At 43.7% G+C, this 18,705-nt stretch overlaps 1 protein-coding gene across 2 annotated transcripts; it reads right to left on the bottom strand.

The window, feature by feature from the left end:
* Positions 1-2,857: 2,857 nt before the first annotated feature.
* On the bottom strand, positions 2,858-12,102 carry Thap1 (THAP domain containing 1). Of its 2 annotated transcripts, none has more exons than XM_050146857.1 (3): positions 8,174-12,102; positions 5,879-6,074; positions 2,858-4,577 (listed from the first exon to the last, which is right to left on the bottom strand). In XM_050146857.1, exons 1-3 carry the CDS (start codon positions 8,242-8,244, stop codon positions 4,209-4,211), a joined length of 636 nt encoding a protein of 211 aa, XP_050002814.1. In that variant the 5' UTR covers positions 8,245-12,102; the 3' UTR covers positions 2,858-4,208. The 2 variants fall into 2 exon arrangements, with proteins under 2 accessions (XP_050002814.1, XP_050002815.1); XM_050146858.1 differs by lacking the exon at positions 8,174-12,102 and adding an exon at positions 7,565-8,106.
* Between the last annotated feature and the right edge of the window lie 6,603 nt (positions 12,103-18,705).

Here is an 18,705-nt window from a genome sequence, read left to right as displayed (position 1 = left end):
TTCCTTCACTGCCTAAGCTTGGCTGTCCTGAAACTGGATCAGTAGACCAGGCTGGCCTTGAACTCAGAGGTCTTTCAATTGTATCTTCACCAGCTTTCTGTTTTCAGTGATTTTCTTCACTGCCTAAGCTTGGCTGTTCTGGAACTCACTCTGTAGACCAGGCTGGCCTTGAACTCAGAGACCCACCAACCAACCTCTGCCTTCCCGGGGCTGGCATTAAAGGTGTGCACCACCACACCTGGCTCTGAGCTTTCCTTTCATTCCTTTTCACAAGTGGGAAAGTTAGCTGGGTGGGAACCTTCCCTGAGGTCACCACTTCCTTTAGTCCATTTTTTAGTTTGTTTATCTCCTTGAATACAGGACGTAGTTCCGTTTCACTTCCCGGTGTTCCAGTTCTCTTCAGATTTTACACTGTGTGTTTTTCCTTACTCTGCTTGCTCCGTTTCATTTTAAATCTTTCTTTTTTTTTTTTTTTTGTTTTTTCGTTCAGGGTTTCTCTGTGGCTTTGGAGCCTGTCCTGGAACTAGCTCTGTAGAGCAGGCTGGTCTCGAACTCACAGAGATCCACCTGCTTCTGCCTCCCGAGTGCTGGGATTAAAGGCGTGCGCCACCTTCGCCCAGCTCATTTTAAATCTTCATTAGAGTTAACACTAATAACAACAATGTGCCAGAACCTACGCTAGGCTGTTTGGAGATTTCCTCCGCTAACATAATCAGTCCAAAACTCTTCACTTCAGCCTCAGGTAGACTCTTCGGACAAGGGCAAAAGACAGCCACTCTCTTCACTAAAATATTACAGGAACGATTTCTGGGCAACACATTAAAATTCTCTGAAACCTCTCCAGCCACTTCCAGACATTTCAAATCATTGTCAGTACCATTGTCCAACAGAGTCCTACTAGTGTACCCCACTAAGACTGCTTAAAGCATTCCGCTTTCCTAACCCAGAGTACCGAAGTCCATATTACTCCAAACAAAAGCATGGTCAGGCCTATCACAGCAATGCCCCAGCAGAACTTGGTACCAATTTCTTAGTTTGGGTTTTTATCGCTGTGAAGAGACACCAAGTCCAGGGAAACTCTGATTTAAGAAAACAAACAACAAAACAAAACAAAACAAAACAAAACAAAACAAAACAAAACAAAACAAAAAACATTCACGGGCTGGAGGGATTGCTCAGAGGTTATGAGCACTGTCTGTTCAACTCCCACATGGTGGCCCCCAACCATCCGTAATGAGATATGGCGCCCTCCTCTGGCCTGCAGGCACGCATGCAGGCAGAACTCTGAATATATAATAAATAAATAAATAAATAAATAAATAAATAAATAAACAAACACATACATACATACATATATACATACATACATATTTTTTAAAAACAAAACATTGGGGTGCTCACTTACAGTTCAGAGGTTCAGTCCATTATCACCATGGTGGGGAGCAGGCAGACATGGTGCTGGAGCAGAGAGTGGTTGCTGTGGGAGCACATTCTGCTCCTTCAGCCAATAGCCTTTAAGATACCAGCTCACTGGGCTGTGGTCTCCTATACTTTAAAAAGCAGCGGGAACCGCGCACTCTCTTGCTTCAGGCTCCCATTCGGGCTTAGCTAGACTCTGTTTCCTGTTTGCAAGGAGAGGACTGTTGTTTGGGACGGTGATCTGTTTTTTTCCCCTCAAATAAATAACCTTTTTTATTATCCATAATTCTTAACTGGTGTGGGATTGTTTTGCGGCTCCAAGTGGTACAGCTTGCAGGCAATGAGAAGTCAACGGACACTCTTGAGCAGACCTGAAAGCCCACCCCCACGGTGACACACTTCAACAAGACCATACCTCCTAATAGTGCGCCCCCTTTGGGGGCCCATTTTCTTTCACTCTCTCTGTTCTGTCACTACAAAGTTCATGAAAACTGCTACCTCGTTGTTACATGGTATTTGGAGCGATCTAAATCTATGTTCCTGGGCCGCAGTCTCTCAAATTTAGCTTCTATTTCTTTGTCCTAACAGTTGTTGCTCCTGTCTGCCACAAAGTTGAATTCCACGAGTGAAGACATCCCATTCCTCAGTTGATTCTAAACAGAGTTCATATGCTATGTAAATCCAGTCATTTTGCACCTTTAAACTACTGATCCCCACGGAGCATAGTGATATACACCTGTGACCCCAGCATTTGGGATATTGAGACAGGATTGCTATGAGTTTACAGCCCGGGGTACATAATTCAAAGGCAGCCAGAGATACAAAGCCAAACTGTGTCTCAGAAACAGGAAAACGAAAGGGCTTGGGACAGACACGGTGACATAATGACAATGCCTCTAATCCCAGCACTCGGGAGGCAGAGGCAGAGGGAGGCAGATGTCTGCTGGTCTGCACAGTGAGGCCAGAAGAGAACATGAGACCACCAGAAAGCCAGCGTTACAGCAGGCTGTGGGCTGCCACGAGCCTGCTGGGAACCACGCTCAGAGCTGTCTCTCCAGTCATATAAAATACATCTTTAGAAAAGTAATAATAGGGGGCCAGGCTTGGTGGTGCACATCTTAAATCCCAGAACTAGGTAAACAGAGGCAGCTTGCTCTCCATAAGTTCAAGGCCAGCCTGGTCTACACAATGAGTTCCAGGATAGGCAGAGAGCTACATATTGAGACCCTGTCTCAAAAAAACTAGTAATAATGATTGAGAATGGAGAGATTGGGATAGCTTGGAGGTAGGGTGTTTGCTTGGCTTGCTCAAGGACGTGTTACATCTTCAGCTCCAAAAAAAAAAGAGATGTTCATAAAACTATCAGATTTCCATGAATTAAAAGTGCTGCCTTCGCTCAGCATGGCAGGAAGTCAGAAATAAGCAGATGCACAAGAGATACTCGAATAGCATATCTTTAATACTGTCTTCAAAGGTCTGCTCGCCAACTACAGTGTGCTCTGAAATATAAAATACGGTTCTCCTAAACCTAGAGAATTCTTCTGTATTTGTCTACTTAGAACATATTGTCATTTCAAACGTACGTAAGCTTTCTCACAGAGGCAGAACACAATCCACAGTGGGAACAGAAACTGCAAGAGTTAATTCTCAACACTTGAGGTCATAAACACAGCATGTTACTGTTGAACATAAGCCACTTGAAGTAAATTAGATATAATTTCTAATTTAATGGAAAAAAATCACTTTTATGCAATGTCTTGACCAAAATCAAACAGTTAAGGGGGAAATTACCATATTCTGATACAAACCAAACTCACTGAAATAATGTTAGAGGTTTGAATGCAGATGAACTACAGCTCTAGAACGAAGATGCCTTTAGCTAGGGGATAATGAGAATGTATCAGGAACCAGGTCCCGAGTTTATGTTTTGAAAGTGTGCAGACATGCCACGGTACACATGTGGAGGTTTGAAGACAACCTGTGGAGCTGGCGCTCTCCCACCTTTACATGGGTCCCAGGGGTCCCACTCGGGCTGCCCAGTGACCAGGCTTGTGTGACAAGCACCTTTACCCAGGGACCACCTCGCTGGCCCAAGTTTCACTTGCTGGTAATCAATACTTCAATTTGGGGACTTCACTCCCCAAGACACACTTCCAATTTTATAAAGCTATGGAAGAAAAGGATCCACTTTTTTAAAAATCTACTTTATGAAGTTATTGATTAAATATGGAATGACTTTTCTCTTCTAAAGACAGCAAAATATTGTTTTCCTCAAATGTTGACTTGACAGTTTATTTTGACAAGTGATTGAGAAAAATAAATGAAGCTCTGACTATAAATACAAATGTGTATGTACATCTCTATATTCTGAGTGGCTGTCCTATGATCTCTTACGCTTCTGATTTAAATTAGAATAAGTTCTCTCAATAAAGGACATTAATTTTAACTTTTAAACTTAAATCATCTTCACCGCACCATTATCCTCTCTACTTTTCATTTGTACATTATTTCTATAAATACTCAAATGAAAATCAATCCACCATCTTGAAACCAATATACAACATTATATTGGTGGTTTAAGAATTTTTTTAAATATTTTGTTAAAATGTAAAAACTCTGAAATTACAAACAAAAAATTTACAATTTTACAGTATATAACTAATTTATTTTAAAAAAATATTCTGATTTTTTTTTTTAAACAAGTAATCAAGTGCTATTTTTTCAAATGAACTCCTATAAGTAGGCTAAAAGGGAGCAGTGGTCTTGTCCCACTAATACATCTCATCTTTTCATGCTGGTACTTCAACAATTTCAAAGTAGTCGTGTGGGAGAATCACGTAGCCCCTTTCTGACGCATCATCTTTCTCTCTCTGGAAGTGCACGACTTCCTTTAGCTTTTCCAGCTGTCTCTCCTGCCTTCGGCACCGCTGCTGAGCAGTCTTGAGCTTCTTCCTGAGCTTTTCAACCTGCTGCTCCAGCTGCTGAATCCTCTTCCTCTGGTGCATCGTATCCTCCACGGTGTAATTGTGGTCACAGAAAACCGAGAGATTATCGGGGGTCTGGAGAGGAGGCATTAGCAGCCCAATAGCAGCATTGACCTGGGAGGTGGGGGGTGAAGGAGGAGAGGGAAGCTGTTCTTGGGGGTCCAGATCTTCCTTCTAGAATAGCAATATACAAGCAGATGTGAGTTTAGTTACTAAATAATGGCCTCAAAATATCTGCAGAGTTTTAGCATTAGACTTTGTCACTCCGTGGTACAGAAAATTCCAAAATGAGAAAGCAGATTGTCTTGGGGGTGGTTTTCACTGTACTGGCATGGATTTCCGGGTGCCAGGGCCTGAAGGCAAAGCTTTTTACCACTAAAAATATGTTTTCCAGGATAAAAGTTTCAACATTAGGCTTTGGCTTGTTTGGGAATTTTTTTAAACAGGGTCTTGCTGTGCAGTCTAGGCTGCCTCACACTTGAGCTCCTACTGCCTTGACTGCCCAAGTTCCAGGATAACAGGTAATGTGTAACCCTACCTGGCACCAGTTTAGGGTGGGTTTTGTTTGTTTGTTTTGGGGCTTCCTTGCTGTACAAGGGGCTGGCCTGGAACTTACTAAATTTATACCAAGCTAGCTCCAAACTTGTGGCAATTATATTGGTTTGTTCTCCCTGGTGCTCAGATTGCCAGTGTGTGCCACCATGGGGCCTTTTCAGTGCTAGTTTAACTTTTCTGTTTGAAGTTAAAGTGGGATTTGTCAAACAGACAAAGTGATTTAGTTAGATGTCAGCAAATACTAAACACGTAAAACAGGAGAAAAATAATTTGAAAAGAAATGTCATCAATAATGAAAAACAAAACTTATGAACATGTAAATAAAGACACAGAACTATTTTTAACTTACAAAACTTGACTGAGTTCTTCAGTGTGCAATATTTAATACTATTCTATGTTTTTAAAATTCTATGTTTTTAAAAAGTGTATTATTGTAACATGTGGGGTTTTTTCTTTAAAAAGATTTCTTTTTAATCACATGTATATTTGTGAGTGTATGTGTATGTCATTGAATCCCCTGGAGCTGGCATTCTAGGAACTGTGAGCCACCTGATATGGATGCTGGGACTTGAACTCAGGCCCTCTGGAGAGTAACTCTTGGCCACTGAGCCCCAACAGTGGTTGCTGTCCAATGATGGGTTTCAGATACGCTTGTTTTCTTAACCCTTCCCTGATTTCTACAAAATTTTCACCATGAACACATTAGCGTCATAAACTTTATAGTGTACAGCCCCAAACCAGTGCTTCTAGGATTTGGAAAGCAGAAGTAGGAAGATGGGGAGTTCCAACTCAGCCTCAGCTACACAAAGCTCAAAGCCAGCCTGGGCTATTTAAGCGCCTGCCTCCCGCAAGGGATATGAGGGGAGGAGAAGAGAGGGGGAAAGAAAACGAAATGACCCCATGTTGAAAGCCCGGGTTACCTTGTCATGTGGCTCAACACAGAGGAATATCGTGGGGACAGCATTCTCCTTCAGCAGCTTGTTGTTGCACTCTCTCTTAAAGCAGTCCGGGGTGAAGTGCTCCGAACAGATACTGCTGTACTTCGTGGGCTTGAAGTTCTTCCTTCTGACGGCTGCCTCCCACTGTTTGCAGAGACTCGGCCGGGTCAGAGGGAACCTGAGAAGACATGGCTGGCTTTAATAAATGGAATCACCTGCTCCTCTCCTGCTGTGACCACACTCGGGAGGATCTGACTGAAGCCTGCTCCAGTTACTTAGCTCGCTGATTAGGGTTGACCTTTTCACAATGAGACACACCAGCAGGCCAAGCAAACAGCCAGTGTGCACTACAGCTGCACACAAGTTTGTGTTCCGAGACAGACTGCTAGCTCTTCCTGAATCAGCCCCAAAATATTAATCCCGACTGTCTGAATTACAGGCAAATGATTAAGAAATAAAGGAAACATTTTATCACTTAACTCGTCCTAGGTAATGTTTACTGTCATCACGCTTTCCCACGTCAAACGACTTGGTGCTGTGCTGGGCGAAAAAGATGAAGAATGTTTCAATTTATGCCTCGTGATTACTCCGCCACACAGGTATGCCAGACCCTGACTACCCTTCTTTCCTGCACACCTAACCAATCTCCATGTTAGTGCTTGTGTCTTGCACAGCAGCTCTGCACTGCCAGTGCGCACAAGCTAGAAAGAAGTACAGAGCGGTGGGACTGCTTAGAAATCGTAGTCTCGAGTCTCCCAGCCTAGGAGCACAACTCTTCCAGGGCTGTCAAGACCTTTGCCATTGACTGCTCTGTTAGACAATGGGCAAGAGCTGTGTTGGCCCTTCTTTTGTTTTATTTTTCTTTTTTTTTAAACATTCATTTATTTATTTATTATGTATACAATATTCAGTCTGTGTGTATGCCTGCAGGCCGGAAGAGGGGACCAGACCCTATTACAGATGGTTGTGAGCCACCATGTGGTTACTGGGAATTGAACTCAGGACCTTTGGAAGAGCAGGCAATGCTCTTAACCTCTGAGCCATCTCTCCAGCCCTTGTTTTATTTTTCAACATCCAGCGGCTGAAATGATATTTTTGATGTGTGTCATCTTTAACTGTTCTCCAGATCTTAAGAGTTCCCCCGCCATCCGAACAGAAGCACAGGGAAGGGAGGTGACAAGCTGAATGCATATTCCTGTCACCTTGTCCTTATTTCCTCATCTAGTCCTACAGTTTGAAGATGTGTGAAATTTCAGAAATTCCAGTCAACCAAGAAGCAGTATTAGGAAATATTCTATCCTCTTCCCAGAGGGAAAACATCAGCACACAAATCTCACTTTCTTTCTACTAAACATTTTTTTTTTGCTAAACGCAAACAGTAGCCACCTCGCCAAAAAAAAAAAAAAAATCTGAAAGAACATTTTGAAATTTGCTTATGTAATTGTTTTGCTATGAATAACTTGTATAATTTATCAGTGAATCTGGACTCTTGGCTATCATCTGCACACAGTTAGGAATTCTTTCAGAAACCTAATGTGAAACATAAAATATCACATTTTGTGGGCATTACCAGTGTTACTAACTGTCGTTAGTAACGTTAAATTCTCCATCTTTCTTCTACTTTCAATAAAGTATTTTCACCTCAGGATTCTTGGTTGTGGTACCTACCACATGAGCCAGCCCTGGCAGCGGTGGGAAAGGCTGGCATTAGCTCCTTTACTGCGGCAGCTGAATCAAGTGCGTTACCTTCCTCATTAGCATCACCGTGCGTTGAAAGACTGGGGCTTGTCTTGGCAATACCAAGAACTTCCTCTAAAACCCAGAGACCTAGTAGGGTGGTTCCCTTGAAACCGGGTCTAAAAGTCTTCCCTGACGTCAACACTTTACTGCCGTGGTTCCCTGCCACCAACAGCAGCGAGGTCGGAACCCCGCCTTCCTCTTTATCCACAGGGAGCAAGCGCATCCCTGTGGACCATTTCCTCGGCGCGGCTGGTGACGAAATCGAGAAGGCTGCGAGAGACCTCTAGGCGTCGCTCGCGTCCCGGGAAGCCTCCGCGGCAGAGAAGTCGTGCCCGGAGCCTCAGCCCAGCCGAGCCCACGGCGGCGGTGGCGGCGACGCGCACCGGGGAGCGCGCAGGCATGGGTCCCCGCCCCCGCCGACCGACCGCCGGCCGGGGGCCCCGCCTTCTGCAGGTCTCGCGCGGACACGCGCCGAGCTCCGCCTCCGCCCGGCCGCGCGCCCCTCGCCCCGGCCGCCCCAGCACGCCAGTTACCTACTTGTGGAAGGAGACGGGCTTGTCCTTATCGTAGCGGTTCTTGCAGCCGTAGGCGGAACAGGACTGCACCATCCTTCCGGGCCTCCACACTGCCCTTCTGCCCGGGAGGCAGGTGAAGGGGGCTCTCGGTGTCGCCGCGCTCGGCTTTGACACGCTCGCTGCTCTCGGTGGCTTGGGTCAGCAGTTATAGCGACGATCGCCTCACTGGGGGGCGGGGGAGGGGGGTGACTACTCTGGCCGTTGTGTTGTTTGCTTTAGCAGAAAGACCACAGCTCTCGCCCGTCTCCCATCTTCAAGATGGCGGAGGCAGCTTCAACCTCACCTCTCGCGAGGAGTTCGCTCGTTGTCGCTGATTAGCCGAAGGTAACGTTCCCAGGGAAGCCGACCATTGGCTGAGGCCAGGCGAGGCTCTGGGGCGTGGTCACCAGTGCGGAAGTGGGTGGGCCCGTTGCGCTCTGGCCGGAAGAAAGGTTGTTTGGGAGCCACGCTGAAAAAGTTGGTGGTGTAGTGGTCGGTGTGGTTGATTTGTTCGTCTTTTTCTGCTGTAGCCTGGTAAAGAGCGGCAGATTGGGTCCGGAAGCCTAAAGAAAACGTGGGAAAGCGCTAGTTCCTGGTAACACGTATTTTTTTTAAAGGGCGGCCGCGGAGGTGTAATTTATACAAACCTGGGGGCCGGTTCAGAATCCACGGGGCCGGTGTCTAGTAGGGAACCCGGACAAAAGCACATTCCGTCTCAGTTGAGAAAGCAAAAGCACTTCTGAACGCTGTTACCGTCGTGTCGTGTGCTGTGCTGAAAATTGCGAGCTGCTGCAGCGATTCTTCATGCTGGAGAGAGGTTTTACATCCCCCCCCCCCCCCGTACTTTTGAAGCTGGAACACATTCTCCCTTATAGGCTGTTTTCCGGCCCTTTAAATATTGCTTCCCTCAGGGATCCATTTAATGCCCACCATTTCTGCAATACTTTGATTCTTGAACCCGCATACCATGATTTCCTAGCTCTTTTACTTCTACATACATGGGCTTGCCTTCCAAGTTACCAGGTATATGTATGGATTAATGTATTCAACAACTGCTTAAAGCCGAAACCCTGGTATCACTAAGATTTAGAAAAAAAAAAAAAAAAGGACTTAACTCAGTGATTAAGAGCACTTGTTAATTGATCTTGCAGTTCAATTCCCAGCACCCACATGGCAGCTCACAACCATCCCTAACTCCAGGGGATTAAGCACCAGGCACACACGTTGTGAACATACATATACACACCTGTGTAAGTCAGAGGACAACTTGTGGGCGTTTGTTGGAGGTTGTGGCAGCTGCAGCAGGTGACAGCTAGTGTTCAGATGTCAACTCACCAGAGGAGCAATTCTCTGATGGAGGAGAATCCTGTCTGGGAAAGGCCAGTGGGACCACCGACTTTGGAAACTGTTGCTCCTGTCTGTAATTTCACACATGCAAAAGACAGTTATGGTGTCTCCCTGATACCTGCGTTGTAGTGTGTAATCTCATGTGATGTGTAATGGTGGTAGTTTAGGGGCTGAGACTGGTCTGGGGAATGTGTGATATGAAGTAGGTGATCTAGGAAGGAGTCATTCCTCTCTTTCATTTATTTTTACATATTGTGCACCTAAATGCAACCGGCATGTTGTGTCTAGAACACATAGTGTACCACCCATCTTCATAGAACCTACATTTTACAGAGGAGAAGATGGAATAAAGACATAAATTACACTAAGGTGCCCAAATAAGGGGGAATTAAGAGAAAAGTTCAAAGGGCTGTAATGAGAGTAGGTATCCCATGCAAAGAACAAACATCTGGATTGGAAACCAGAGGATGGAATGCAATGAGCTGAGGAGGAGCATTCTAGGCACTGGGAGTGTGTGTTATAGCACCAGCTTGTGTTAGAAAGGATAGCCAGTAAAAAAGCCAGGCCGTGGTGGTGGAGCCCAGCTAGGAGAATAGCGTGAAGTGAAGATGAAGGATTCGAGTATGAGTTTGGATGAAGCTCAGTGGGAGGCCACTGAGCCATTTCAAGCATTAACCAATTAACCTTTTTTGTTTGTTTGTTTGTTTTTGTTTTTCGAGACAGGGTTTCTCTGTGGCTTTGGAGCCTGTCCTGGAACTAGCTCTGTAGACCAGTCTGGGCTCTGTAGACCAGTCTGGTCTCGAACTCACAGAGATCCGCCTGTCTCTTCCTCCCAAGTGCTGGGATTAAAGGCGTGCTTAACCAATATTTTTAAAAGGTAATTCTACCTATTTTAAGAGCTGGAGAAGGCCACAATTCAAAAACACTAATTAAGAGGCTGTTGCTGGTGAACGAAGAGACTGGTGGAGACTGGGAAGGGGTGGGAGCACCTTAAGCTGGGGACAGGTTGTAAGACTGAGGATGTAGGAAGAAAAGGTTAAAAGTGTTAGTAAACAGGAAAGGCCCACTAAGAAAAAACTTGGTGGTCCAAAGAATAGTGTCTCCAGCCTTGGTGAAGAGACCTAACCACCCAGTTGGGCCAGGTCAGCCAATCACCTGACCAAGGGCTACTCCTAGAAAGACAGTCACCTTAAGACATGATAAAGAGGTAGGTAGGACAAGATTCTGTACTTAACCTTCCCAGAATCCCTGCCCTAAGTGCTGCAGAGTCCTTGTACAGCCATGCAGTTTACATCTGCCTACTTTTCTTCTGTCTCCTTATTTTCACTTTTCCTTCCAGAGTCTCACTCTATGCTAGCCCCAATTTATGTAGCTTAGAATGACCATGAACTGATCTGCTTCCCTCTACTTCCTGTGCGCTGGAACCACACCTATGATCTCACCAGTTGTGCTAGGGGTTCAACCCAAGGATTCATGTGTTCTAGGGAAGCACTCTTCCAATTTAGCTACATCTCCAGCCCCATTTTGTAGTTTTTAAGGTGACATTCCAGGGTGCTGGAGAGATGGCTCAGGTTAAGAACATTGGCTGCCTTTCCAGGGGTCCTGAGTTTAATTCCCAGCAAGCACATGGTGGCTCACAGCCATCTGTAATGAAATCTGGTGCCCTCTTCTGGCGTGCAGGCATACATGCAGGCAGAACATTGTATACATAGTAAATAAATTAATTTTTTTTAAAAAGATAACATTCCAACTGGCTAATCTGGAATTTGTCACCTTGATCAGCCTAGCCTTGAACTCAAGAGGGATCCACCAGTTGAAGGCCTGTGTCATCACATCCAAGTCCCAACGCTTTGAAAGGGTTGGTGAAAATAAACCAAATGTCCACTAACAGTTTAACGAATAAATGTGGCACAGCCCACAATCGGTAGCAATCAAAATAATGAAGCTAATAATGAAGCTATGGGCTGGCCATGTAGCTCAGTTGGTAGTGCTTATCTTGGCATGCACTTAAAATGGGCATGAGGACACACAGTGTAAGAGACAGGAGGATCAAAAGTTCAAGACCATCCTGAATTATGAGACCCTCAAACAAAAATACCAGAACCCACAATGGATGATTTCTACACTCATAATGTTGAAGATATCAGACAAAAAAAATAACATGTTTCAAAAATATGTAGATGAAACTATGGTCAGGAGTGGTTACTTCAGAGGAAAGATGCAATTAACAGGGTGGTGGCCAGTTTATTGATTGATGGTGCTGTATGGCTAATTAAATCAACCTGGCTCCAGGAACCTTACATCTTAAATGACTCTAGAGTACTTGGCTTTCTGGGGAAGAATAAAGATGTAACACTGCTGTCATGGAAGAGTTAAACCAGACGGGCTTGTCAACCACCTACACAAGACAAAGACCCTCTGAAAACTGTTCTGTTTAGAAATGGAAGAAATATAGATCAGTACAATGGGCCCTTTGGCCTTTGTGCACTCTTAACCTCTTGAGACTGCTCTACTTTACTCTGTAAAAAGTACTCTACAATAAAGCACCTGTCTTTTAATCTCTGTGTGCGTCATCTCAGTTTTTTCCTTTTGGGGGGAGGGGAGGCAAAGATGAAAGGGATAGGGAGCTGAGGAGAGCCCAAATTAAGAAGACCCTGGTAAGGTGGATCTCTGTGAGTTCAAGGCCAGCTTGGTCTACAAGAGCTAGTTCCAGGACAGGAACCAAAGCTACGGAGAAACCCTGTCTCGAGAATCCAAAAAAAAAAAAAAAAAAAGATCTCTGTGAGTTCAAGGCCAGCTTGGTCTACAAGAGCTAGTTCCAGGACAGGAACCAAAGCTACGGAGAAACCCTGTCTCGAGAATCCAAAAAAAAAAAAAAAAAAGAAGACCCTGGTAATAACATAGTTTATACAATTTTTGGTGTTTATTAAAGACCTTATTAAATAGGGGCTATACAAAAGGTGCAAGCCTGCTCTGCTCTTTTCTTAAAGGAACAACAAATGTTCGTATACTCATTTGGTCTATTCATTGATTTTTCAATAAATATCAAAGGTTAAACTGGCCATTAAAGGGAAAAAGAATAGAAATAAGTGTGCTAATTCTAACTAACATTTTGAGAGACCAAGAATTCCATTTACTGATAGAAGACCATACAAGGAAAAATGAAAAGCCAGTTCCAGACATGAAAAGGCTACATTTTAATTGGTGGTGGTTGTAATAGTGTAGCATCCCTATAAAGGAAGAGGACTGTGAAGCTGAGGCCAGTCTACATGGTGAGGTACTGTCTCAAAAGTGCTTTTACATGAGTGAAAATAGCTGGGTGTTGGTGGAACACACCTTTCATCCAGCACTTAGAAGGCAGAGGCAGATGAATCTCTTGAGTCTGAGGCCAACCTGCTCTACAGAGCACCGCCGTGACTACACAGAAAAAAAAAAAAACCTCTAAAGAAACAAATAACATCGAGACCAGCCTGGTCTACAGAGCTAGTGCCAGGACAGGCTCCAAAGCCACAGAGAAACCCTGTCTCGAAAAACCAAAAAAAAAAAAAAAAAAAAAAAGAAACAACAAAAGACAAAGGCTAGGAGAAAGCAAATACACAAAGTATTGCAGTTGAAATATACTTTAATACCATGTTTTCTCAGTTATAAACATTCAAAGATGTCTATAATTTAGAAGAAGAAAAAATGAGCCATCTGGTTTTCTGTGAAACTGCTGTGAACTGTGCCTCCCCCAGGTCCCCACACTGAAGCCTAACCTCTGTTGTGGCAGGTAGAGGTGGGATGGAAGATAAGACCTTGGGGAGAGTCCTCATGAATGAGATTAGGGTGCTTGACAGAGACAGGCCATTACCAGGACCCAGATGTGCTAGCACTTTTACCTTGGGCCAAAGTGCCCGAACAAGTGTGTATGTGTACATGCACACATGCGAGTATTCGTGAGTTTATGTGTACACGTGCATCCTGGAGTCCAAGGACACCAGAAGAAGGCATCAGATCCTTGGAATGGGTGACTCCCATTGTAGAGGGTAGGAAGCTGCGTCCTGCTAGAGCAGTGATCACTCTTGATGACTGAGCCATCTCTCCAGTCTGTATTTTAGATGAAACATTCGGGCTTTCTAGACTGTACTTTCAATGTGTGGGGGGAAAGGTATAGTACTATTTTTTTAAAAAAAAAAAAAAAAGCTTTAATGTGGGATTCACAAATAGGTTTTGAATCCCCAGAAAGTGAGTGCTCACTTTATACACAAACACACTTGTATAGTGTTAGGATCCAGCATGACTGACCATAGCCACTTTGATTTTAACTGCCATTTTGTAGTTAGCGAATGATCCTGTCATTGATTCCAAACCATATAAACAAAAGTTGTTAGATGTCAGATGTTGGCCTGGGCTCCAAGGTAGAGTATTTGCCTAACTGCACAGGCTTCGGCCTTGGTCTCCAGCACTGTACCACCAAAATTAAAAGGAAAAAGGTCAGCCCGGCATTTTATGCTGGCTTCTGATAAGATATCCAAATTCTTAACTGGCAATTTAGTGTTAGTATTTTACAAGAAGGCCACATTTGTATAGTTTAGCATAAGCCCTATTCTTTCTGAGGTGCAGCTGCCATAGGTTACTATTTTTCTGAATATTGGTTATTTTTTCCTTTGGTGTATTAAAACTATCTGGGTTGGGAATGTAGTCCAAGCTTGCCTAGTATAGACAAGACCGTAGGTTTGATTCCAAGCATAATAAATAAGCTAATTAAAGTCCAAATTATTAGATGTCAGCGACCTTAAAACATCTGATGGAGCCAGCAAGACGGCTCAACAAGTTCAAGACACTTGCCACCTAGCCTAATGACCTAATTCAATCTCCAGATCCCACAGTGTAGGAGAGAAATGATCTGTAATTTGTCCTCTGATCCCAAGTGCAGCGGCATGCGTGTCATAGCATAAACATCTTTTTCTCCATCTGTCCCATAATCCTTTACTACATCATGGTTTATGTCCTCTGAAAGACTGTTGTGAGAAAGCCAAGCACGGTGGTTCAGACCTGAAATCCCACTTTTGGGAGCTGGAGACAAGTGAATCAGCAATCCAGTGCCACCTAGCGATGTGGTAAGCTTGAGGCCAGAAAGACTAAACAAGACCCTTCCTCAAAAAGGATGGGGAAAGACGATAGCCCCATATTCTCAAAGAATAAACCCTGCACTATATGGGACTTTGAGCAGATAGTTTGTGTTTTGAGGCAAAGTCTCACTCTATAGCCCAGACTGGCTTCAAACTTGCAATGATCACTCCTCTGGAGTGATGGGATTATAAGCATGCACCACCAAACTTGAACTAGATGGCATGTTTCTTCACGGTGCACCCATCCTCTCATATTGGGATATGGGATATATCAGAAGATGCAGACAGTGGCTGGTAAGACCCAAGTTTGCTTAAGGTCAAGGATTGAGTGCATACAGCCAATATTAATGCCATGAAATGGGTTAGGCCCCTGCTGGCAGGCCTCTAAGCTTATTGACCCGACACTGGAGATTTCTTAAGTCATAGTGTCTAAGAGCAGTGGTTCTCAACCTTCCTACCGCTGCAACCTTTTAACAAAATGTTGCTCATGTTGTATCCCACAGCCATAAAAATTATTTTGTAATTTTGCTACTGTTAAGAATTTTAATATAAATATTTGTGTTTTATGATGGCCTTAGGTAACCTGTGAAAGGGTTAACACTCAGGTCTCAACTCACAGGTTGGGAACCACTGGTCTAAGAGCCTCTTAGACCTCTTGCTTCTCCACAGCTGAGTCCCAGGTTTATGGACCAATTATAGTTTAACAAAATGGAGGGGTATAGAGTATATTCATTGTACACTGGAACTGGGGGTAGGGCAATGGATGCTACTGCAAACATGGGGATGCACAGTCAAAATGTGATATTCAATGTACAATGTAGACAAGGCAGAAAAGAAAGCCAGGAGAAGTAATAAAGTACAAGCTTTTAAAATCTACATTCTACCTTGTTTTCTTTTTATCTAACTTTAAGAATGTTGCCAAATGTGGCAATGCATGTCTTTAATCCCAGCACTCAGGAGGCAGAGAGAGGCGGGAGGATCTCTGAATTTGAGGCCTGCCTGGTACACACAGTGAGTTCCAGGCAGCTAAGGATACATAGTGAGACGCTGTCTCAAGCAAAATGAACTAAATTAGTTGGGAATGTAGTCCAGTGCTTGCCTAACATAGACAAGGCTCTGGGTTTGATTCTAAGCACAATAAACAAGCCAATTAATATCCAAATTATTAGGTGCCAGTGACCTTTAAACTTCTGTTGGAGCCAGTAAGATGGCTCATCAAGTTAAAAGCACTTGCCACAGAGCTGAAACAATCACATTACTTTATTAGGCTAATGGTTAAGTAACCATGGACTATCTATTCCACAAAATGAATGAAGTATTGGTACCCACACAACCTGGATAGTCGTCAAATCATGATGAAAGTTTTAAAAAAAATCACCAAAATACTCAAAGGGTTGCAAATTATATATTTTTGTAACAACTGCTCCCAGCCCCTAGACTATACCTTTGACTGTTCCAGAACACACTATATAGACCAAGTTGGCCTTGGAACTCAGAAATCCTTTTTGCATCTGCCTCCTGAATGCTGGGTTTAAGGTATACACCACTATGCCAAACTATTATTCTTGAAAATGACAAACTTGTAGAAAGGAGAGATTAGTGATTCCCCGCAGTTAAGGTTATGGGGCTGGGTGGTGGTAGCCCACGCCTTTAACCCCAGCACTTGGGGGACAGAGGCAGGTGAATCTCATTCGAGGCCAGCCTGGCCTACAAAATGAGTTCCAGAATAGCCAGGGTTACTCAGAGAAACCCTGTCTTGAGGGGGAATATGGGGAAGGGAAGAAAAATATCAGTAAAAAAGTATATGTGATGCTAAATTGTGGTGATAAAACTCTCCTATAAAAGTCTTGACTATAACAGAATCAGTATCTTGGTTCTGATTCTAGTTGCTAATACCAATTACTGTACCGTATGTACTATAGTTTTATGAGATGCTACCATGGATGAAATGGTAAATTATACACAGAATCTTGTATTATATCTGATACTGCATGTATATCAACAATTGTCTTAAAAGGCTTCATTTTGAAGATTAAACTGTTCTCAGGGTTGAGTTTGCCAGGAAAGAGGAGAGAAAGACTTTCTGAAAAGAAAGACAAACTGAAATTGGGTCAGCAAAACTTGAATGCAAGACGTGTGCTAGCCTAGGAATGAGTGGCCAGGGCCAATTCTAAAGAGATACTGTTTAAGAACTAGGTACAGTGGCTCACCCCTGCAATCCCGAAAAGGTCACCACGAGTTTGAGACCAACCTGGTTTACTTAAACTAACAGGGCTCCATGGTGAGACCCTGTCCGAACAAAGAGGCATTGAGGTAACTTCAACCTTTTGTATGCAGAATAACACACTGCCAAATTAAATAATGTTTTATTAAAGATAAAACAAGTTGTTTTCAAATTTAAGAATACATAAACAGAGGCCAGGTGTTGTGACAAACACCTCTGGTTCCAGCACTCAGGAGGCAGGGGCAGGCATTTCTCTGTCAAATCAAAACCAGCCAGGGTTATGTATTGAGACCATCTTAAAAAGGGGGGAAAAATCCAAACAGAGCTGGCAAGATGGCAGCTATCTTATATATATAGGCACTTGCTAGAACTCACATGGTAGAAAGACAGAACCAACTCCTGAAAAGCTGTCCTCTCGGACGGAGGTGCAGTGCGGTATTAAGAAAAACATACCTAAACAAAGCCTAGAGATATAGCTCAGAAGTCAGTGTGTTTACCTAAAATGCAGGAAGGTCTGAGTTCAATCCCCAGCAAACCATAATCTATATATGGTGTACATTCCTGTAATTGCAGCAGACAGTAAAGGCGAGGAGAGGGTATTTAAGGTTATCTTTGTTCACACAGGAGTTCAAGACCAGCCTGTGATACATGAGACTGTGTCTGAGAACAAAGGAGCCAGTGAGATGGTTCAGCAGCTGGGAATGCTTGCTGCCAAGCCCAACAACTTGACTTCAACCCCTGGGACATCCCTCATGGATGGGAAGAATTAACTCTCCCAAGCTGTCCTATGACCTCCACACACGTGCCCCCCACTACACATAAAATAAATGTTTAAAGAAACCAGACAAAAACTAAAGTACCCAAACAAAATTAATTTGAAATGCGATGTGCTGTGGGATGGCCACTTCTGATAAGGAAAACCCCCAGAGAGTGGTTACTGAATGCCAGAGGCTGAGGATGACAAGGAAAGATTGTGTTTTACCAAATATCTAGAAAAAGATTTTGAGTGTTTTATCAAAAAAGATGTTTCAAGCCAGGTGTGGTGGTATATGCTTTTAATTACCAGTGCTTGGGAGAGGAGGCAGAAGCAAAGTTAAAGCCGCCCTGGTTTTGAGACAGATCTTGTGGCAAAAGAAAAAAAAAAAAAAAAACGGATGTTTCAGATAATAACCTTTTTTTCCCACTCAAGAAAAAATGTTCTTGAAAAACCAAAAAAAGGAAAAAAAGCATTATTTGATGTCTATGGATCAGCTATATGTTGGAAGGAAAGCAGATACTACTGTTGTCTGCAAGCATTACAAGATGCTAACCTATACCCCTTTCTCTCTCTAGGTGGCCCCTTGTGTTTTAAAAAAAATTAAATTTTTTATTATATTCGTGTGTATAGGTGTTTTCCCTGAATTTCTGTCTGTGAACCCAAAATAGGGCAGAAGAGGGCATGAGATATCCTAGGGCTGGAGTTACCATGTGGATGCTGGGAACTGAACCTGGGTCCTCTAGAACAGTCAGTACCTGCTTCTTTTTTTCGAGACAGGGTTTCTCTGTGGCTTTGGAGCCTGTCCTGGAACTAGCTCTGTAGACCAGGCTGGTCTCGAACTCACAGAGATCCGCCTCCCTCTGCCTCCCGAGTGCTGGGACAGTACCTACTTCTTAACCACTGATCCATCCCTTCATCTCCAGGTCTCTCCTGTGCTCACAGTGGACCTGGACTTTCTGTTTTTTTGTTTTGTTTTGTTTTTTTAGTTTTTCGAGACAGGGTTTCTCCGTAGCTTTGGAGCCTGTCCTGGCACTAGCTCTTGTAGACCAGGCTGGCCTAGAACTCACAGAGATCCG

Source organism: Alexandromys fortis, unplaced genomic scaffold, assembly GCF_014885135.2.
Source record: "Alexandromys fortis isolate MF-2015 unplaced genomic scaffold, M_Fortis_MF-2015_v1.1 scaffold_55, whole genome shotgun sequence".
Lineage (NCBI taxonomy): Eukaryota > Metazoa > Chordata > Mammalia > Rodentia > Cricetidae > Alexandromys > Alexandromys fortis.
The sequence above is the reverse complement of the archived record's forward strand: the minus strand, read 5'-3'. Positions and strand labels throughout refer to the sequence as shown.